General features: G+C 37.6%; 2 protein-coding genes across 2 annotated transcripts in view; one reads left to right on the forward strand and one right to left on the reverse strand.

Moving 5' to 3' along the window:
- LOC18051437 (UDP-N-acetylglucosamine diphosphorylase 1) overlaps positions 1-3,449 on the forward strand; it is an 8,161-nt gene extending 4,712 nt beyond the window's left edge. Inside the window, exons 8-15 of the mRNA XM_006448583.2 lie at positions 67-106; positions 189-271; positions 360-437; positions 924-1,067; positions 1,677-1,744; positions 2,355-2,469; positions 2,575-2,731; positions 3,181-3,449. Coding sequence (XP_006448646.2) covers positions 67-106; positions 189-271; positions 360-437; positions 924-1,067; positions 1,677-1,744; positions 2,355-2,469; positions 2,575-2,731; positions 3,181-3,278 — 783 coding nt within the window. The 3' untranslated portion in view covers positions 3,279-3,449. The remainder of the gene's footprint in view (positions 1-66; positions 107-188; positions 272-359; positions 438-923; positions 1,068-1,676; positions 1,745-2,354; positions 2,470-2,574; positions 2,732-3,180) is intronic.
- A 626-nt stretch (positions 3,450-4,075) lies between these two features.
- On the reverse strand, positions 4,076-6,168 carry LOC18051438 (nuclear poly(A) polymerase 1). Its single transcript, XM_006448584.2, has one exon. The coding sequence runs from the start codon at positions 6,067-6,069 to the stop codon at positions 4,159-4,161; it is 1,911 nt and encodes a 636-aa protein (XP_006448647.1). The 5' UTR covers positions 6,070-6,168; the 3' UTR covers positions 4,076-4,158.
- Positions 6,169-6,520: the final 352 nt, after the last annotated feature.

Genomic DNA, 6,520 nt, shown 5'->3' on the forward strand with positions numbered 1-6,520 from the left:
AAACTCTGGCAACCGCGGAGGCGTGAACAATAATCTAGTTATATGAGTTTAATTGTTTAAAGCCAGGTTGCTAAGGCTCCAGATGGAAATGGAGGACTCTATTCAGGTATCCTTTTGATTCAGCGATGTTTCAAGTATCACAATATCATATGGATACTTACTTTTTTAGCTGGACTCATGTTGATCAGCTCTGAAATCATCAAAATTATTCGAAGACATGGCTACGAGAGGGATTAAATACATAGATTGCTATGGAGTTGACAATGCGCTGGTAAGTTTTTGTTCTTTCGATTATTTCTTTATTAAAAATTCTAGGTATTTTCCTATTTAAGAAATAGTGATTAGGGTCTTGCAAGCAGGTTCGCGTGGCTGATCCTACTTTCTTGGGATATTTTATTGATAAAGGTGTCTCTGCTGGTGCAAAAGTTGTCCGCAAGGTAACTAAATATTCTGCATCTGGAGTTGTCTGGAACTTCAATTTTATGAATTGATTAATGTCTAAATGGAAACTTGAATTTGAGAAGGCATTCCAGATAATTGCAGTTTGCTTCCATTGCTATCATTATTCTGGTTAACTCACCGTATAAAATTCTCTATGATGGATATAGACACCACGACCCCTCATGTCAAAGGGTGTTTTCTCCGTGTCTAGGTTATCTTGGAATTTGGTTTTGCTTAGCATCTGCTTCTCAATTTAAATGGAAAAATCGTGCTTGGATACTGAATAAATCTGGACATGAATCAGGTTTATTCTAGTTTAGCTCTGTCACTATCAGCAGTAGTAATTGATGGTTAATAAGCATAAGTGCATTGTTCACTGTATAAACTTAGGCAATTTGATATTGTTTACAATGAAAAGAACTTTGTTGTTTAAAAAATATATTCTAAACAATTTATTCCTTTTCCTCTGAGTTTGGTTACAGGCATACCCCCAAGAAAAAGTTGGTGTTTTTGTAAGACGAGGTAAAGGTGGACCTCTTACTGTTGTTGAGTACAGTGAATTAGATCCATCACTGGCTTCTGCAATCAATCAGGAGACTGGACGTCTTCGTTTTTGTTGGAGTAATGTATGTACTTTTGCCTCAACTTCTTAATGATTTTTTCCTAAGCTGTAGTGCTCCTGTAGATTTTGATTTTGCTTGTTGGAGTATGCGGCCCAAGTGCTTGTAGGTAATAAATTGCCGGCTGAAAGGAGTTTGGCTGAAAAATTATGCATGAGGTTACTATTACTATTGTGATTAAAGAAGTTTTCTTTTCATTTCTTTAAACATTTCTTATTCTTTTATACTCTAAAAATTGCATTTTAGAATGTTATAATGAATTTTGGTCCCATAAAACCTGATTTCCCTGTTCTTTAAAGTCTTGTACGATTTAAAGTTTGCTTGTTTTCAGGGGCAGTGAATGTTTTTGATTGGTGGTTTAATGCCTTCGTGAAACCTTTATGAGAGAACTTCAATTACTATCCTAATGAATGTGTCATGAACTATGTAAACCGATGATTTGAAGGTGCAAATAATAATTTTCATTCCATTCAGGATTCTTTCGAGTTCTCTGTTGTCGTTGTTAATGTATGCACTGTGACTTCTTGCATTCACTAAAAGTTTAAAATAATAAAAAATGTCTTGCATTCTAATAGAATTTGTTTTCCTGACTTTTCTACACTTCTTCGGTTTCAGGTTTGCTTACACATGTTTACTTTGGATTTCCTAAACCAAGTGGCTAATGGCCTCGAAAAAGACAGTGTGTTAGTAATGCTATCTTTCTCATACATGCTATGTTGAAACTAATTTTTATCATTCCCATAATCAACATGTCCTTTATTGCTATATATGTCCTGATTGATCTTTAATGTCATTTTGCCTGGACACTGCTTTATCAGTCTGGATTATATTGAACCATGGTAGTGGACTCCAAGTAGCTCATTCTAAAAATCAGTTCTAGCTGAATGGAGTCATATCAGTCTCTAGTCTCCACCATATCTTTCTAACCTGTCAATGTTATAAAGAGTGTGAACTAGTAATAACATTCATGTTCTCTATGGGATCCTTGAGGAAAAATTATCAACATTAATCTTTTATAGGGTTCCAACTTCCAAAAGAATAGAGGGATCAAACACCATCAAGAAATGTAAGAATTAACCAACCTAGTCATTTCAGTCTTCAATGTTTTGCAACATCCATTGTATATCTATTTGGTATTCCTAGAAATGAGATGGGTCAAAGTAAACGTCAAGACGACTCTAGAAATTAGTACAGGATGAATAACATTGTGGTGCTCTTCAGACACTTCATTGTATTTTTTGTACGCACTTTTTACTGCCTTGGTATGTTAATACACATGCATTATGAGTGCAGTTACCATCTTGCTGAGAAAAAGATACCTTCTATCCACGGCCAAACTGTGGGATTCAAGCTAGAGCAGTTCATATTTGATGCATTTCCTTATGCTCCTTCAACTGCACTTTTTGAGGTGACATTCCTTCCATTTTCCTTAATCCAAGTCCTGCAGTTTCCTTTCTTGTCTTTGTGCTGAGTGTTACTTTTGTCTCGGAAAATATGTTGTACAAAATTTCAGGTGTTGCGTGAGGAAGAGTTTGCACCAGTAAAAAATGCCAATGGTTCAAACTTTGACACCCCAGACAGTGCCCGACTGCTTGTTCTCCGACTCCATACACGATGGGTGATTGCTGCTGGTGGCTTTTTGACTCATTCAGTGCCGCTATATGCAACTGGTAATTTCATTATTTCTTTTATGTGCATTCACATGTGAAGTTCCATTATACAAGAGTACTTTAGTAAGTTTTGAAATGGAAAAGGAGGAAGAGAGGATGCTTAAACTCAGATATGCAGCTGGAAAGAATAGAAAGTCTGAAATTTCTGTTACTTTATGTGATACTATGTTGGTAACTGAGATGAGGAGGGCTTAGGTTAAGTTGAATTGCCTTTGGATGATGTGAATTAGTCCAGGTCATCTAGGATATTAAACTTTGCAACTTAGATGTAGGTTTGGCTCGCCATCATCTTTCTCACAATTTGCTTTTAATATGTAAAATTAAAAAGGAAAACAAAATAATGACTCTTATTCAACTCCCTCCTACCCCTCTCTCTCTATTCAATTGAAGTAGCTACTCAAGGATTTTAGATCGTTCTCAATACTCGGTATGCTTGCTCTTGAACCCAGGTGTGGAGGTATCACCACTCTGTTCTTATGCTGGAGAAAACCTAGAAGCTATATGCCGTGGAAGGACATTTCATGCCCCTTGTGAGATTGGATTCTAGTTGAGCTTTCTCTATCTATTCTTGATTTCTGCGGCTTCATTTTAGTTAAAGTGGGATCAGTGAGGTTCATCTTTCCCATGCTTTTATTGAGATAGATAGCAGGCGGTATGCTTATGTATGAATTATAATTTTGTGATATGTTGTGCAATATGAGATTGGTTCATTTTTATTCATTGGCGGTGATGCCCTTTGATAGTCTTGTTGAGGTAATGCTTGTGTTTTTTCTTTTTTTTCCTTAAAATTCTTTTGGGTCTAAATCAATTGACTACCAAGTCTTCTAAGATGGTATGACAAATCCCACTTATACAAAAAGTAGTCAATCAGCCTGATAATTAATGTAGTTTTCTTTGAGAACAACAATTACACACCGTTATAACGTACACCAATCGTGTACATTGTTTCATGAGATGGTGAACTGCGATATTTGGGGTTGGAGATCAAAATTCCCAGGCAGCTTATATTGAATAATGAATATTAAACTGGTTAAATAACATTCATTAAATAGTTAAATTCACCCGTACAATTCTTGTGTGACAACAGTACGCATATCTCAATTCTTGTCTTTAGCTGAGATTCCTAGTCTTTGGACATTGCTAATGGAGCTCTGACAACTTGATCTAATCATTTCTATGCATCATATAAAGGGGAATACAAGGGATTAAGCCAAAACTGAGCACGCAACTATTTCAAGTTAACACAGTAATGAAAATTTGATCACAGGCAACATAAGTAATAACGTCATAGTAAATTAACACGGGGGAAAATTAATACAGAAATTTTGTATTATATTTTAAAAAGTGTTAGATTGATCAATTTCATTGCTATATACATGTTGAAAATCACACCGCAAGTGTGAAGAAATTTTGGTTTTGCTGATTAATTACTTCACCAGAGAGCTGAATTGCAACTTTATAATAGGCTTCTGAGTGGCCACAAATGCAGTCTTGAAGCATGGTGCAGTAAGTTCAGGAGGCTTAAGCTCTTCTAAACTCTCATTCTGGCAAAAACTAGATATAGTGCCGGTTGCTAAAGCTGCTGCAACTGTCGCACCGACTTGATTAAAATTTTGGGCTTGACTCACGGTTGTGGCATCGTCATCTTCAGTTTCGATTGATACTGCCGGCCTCTGTGGATGAGAAGAGGCAGACGTGCTGCTACTGACAGAAGAAGTTGAAGGCTCCACTGATGGACTACTTTTGAGACCGTTAGAACCATCAAGTGCCACACCACTCTCTGTCTGTGAGGATTTCTGATCAGAAGAATGTCCTGCAGTTGAAGATTCAGATTTCTTCAATTTTCTGCTTTCAATGACTTCAATTCTTTTCCTCTTCTTTTCGTTGAGTGACTTAGGAGGTCGAACTCCTCCAGGAAAGACAAAATCAGGGATGTCTTGGCATCTTAAGTGGGATACATGCATTTGCATTCCTTGTTTCCATGAGCTGTACATCCATACTACGTGGCTCTTAAATTCCTCCACAGTTAATCTCATATCAAACCTTTCACCATCCTGAGGACTAACGCCTTGCTTGCGGCCCAATCCCATGAAGTAGTAACATTGGCTGCTTGATTTTACTGAATTCTCTGAAAAATCGCCTGGGTATAAACGACACTGAAGCACACCGCCCATATCCCTCTCAATCATATGAATAAGCTGACGTAGCCTTGATTCAACCCAGCCTTTCCACTGTCTAAAATCTCCAGCACTTTTAGCAGCAATGTGTATTTGCAAGTAGTTCTTGAATGATCCAAAGAAATGGTAAGGCTCGAAAAGAGTAATCCAGGTCCTTTTGCCAGCCTCAATTTCCTCACACAGTTCTTTTGCCCTCTGAAATTCTGCTTGCATGATGCGGAGTGTAGTGGATGACACATTGTAGCCAGAATTCGTACAAGGATAGGAAGGGGTTATTATAGGCATCAGATGTTTCCTGTCCCTCTGATTACTTCTGGGATCCCAAACATGATGGGGCATAGCCTGATACTGAATTGGACATAACATGACTGGATTAGGCCACTTCCATTGTGCAAAAATCTTGAAGAATCGAGAAACCAGCACATTAGAAAGGGCATCGGGGTACAGCTGACACACACGAGCAACGAGCAATGCCCAGTTAACACCGCCAAGAAACCCCATCGCATTGGAATAAATCCCACGCCGCTTTGCCCAAAACCGAAGGAATCTCAAAGTGGACCGAAAATTCCGAACATTAGGAACCAAACTGAGAATCCTGTCAGTGACCCTGCATCCATTGAGACTCAAGACCGTCTGCTCATCAAGATTGTGCAACAAGGAATCTTGTAAGATATCCAAGTCCTCAGGAATCACCGAAAATTGCAATTGTGCGTAAAGAAGATCAACAGACACCCCATTAAACTTAAACTTGATAACCGGCACACGGGCATCCGGCACAGGGGTTAAATCCTCAACTAGAGGAGTTTCTTGGAGCATACGGAAAAGCTTACCAAAGAAGTCGTCATGTCTAGTAGCATAGCAAGGTCCAACACATAAAGCATCAATATCAGCAGAAGGGCCGGCAACACCCAAACGATAAGACCCGAATGTAAATAATTTGGCAGTAGCTTCTTGAATCTGTTCCTCATCGGATATACCCTTATCCATTGTGACCCTTTTAATCCAATCTTTAACAATCCCGTCTAACCTTCCCAATACCTCCACCCTTACTAAAGATTCTTCCTCACTCGCAAATAATTTTTCATCAACTAAAATTTTCTCTAACTCTTTAGTACTGATCACATCCAACACTGTCGGAGCCGACGTTGAAATAATCTCCATTATTTAGAAACTAAGACGAACAAGAAATTTACAACTGCCCTCAACCGAAACGAAAGCATTAGCGATGATAAAATCCCATATAAATACTTTTATTTGCCAATTCCCGTATTAGCTAGGATAACTTATTCCTTATTGTACCAGGTTTTCCTAATTGTACCTGGAAAACTTATGGCGACAGCGGCAAGTTTGTTTAAACTCTTTTTTTTAAAAAAAAAAAAATACATATCTATAATTTTTTAAAGGCTAAGTTTTAGTTGAGGTTTAATGAAATTCGGTAATTTTTTGTTCCACATTTTAAATATTATATATTATTACCTTGTTTTAGTTAGAGGTTTACCTCCATAGCTCCACTCAATTAATAAAAATGGTAAAAAAAGACTGGAGATAATTTGACAAAGTGTTTATGTGGTCTTTATGTTTTAACGCTGCAGGCATACGATCCTCATACGAG

This window comes from Citrus clementina, unplaced genomic scaffold (genome assembly GCF_000493195.1).
Source record: "Citrus clementina cultivar Clemenules unplaced genomic scaffold, Citrus_clementina_v1.0 scaffold_2, whole genome shotgun sequence".
In the NCBI taxonomy this organism is placed as follows: Eukaryota; Viridiplantae; Streptophyta; class Magnoliopsida; order Sapindales; family Rutaceae; genus Citrus; species Citrus x clementina.

What these genes read in the sequence shown, in the direction of transcription:
- LOC18051438 (XM_006448584.2), bottom strand. Translation starts at nt 6,069, where the DNA reads ATGGAGATTATTTCAACGTCGGCTCCGACAGTGTTGGATGTGATCAGT.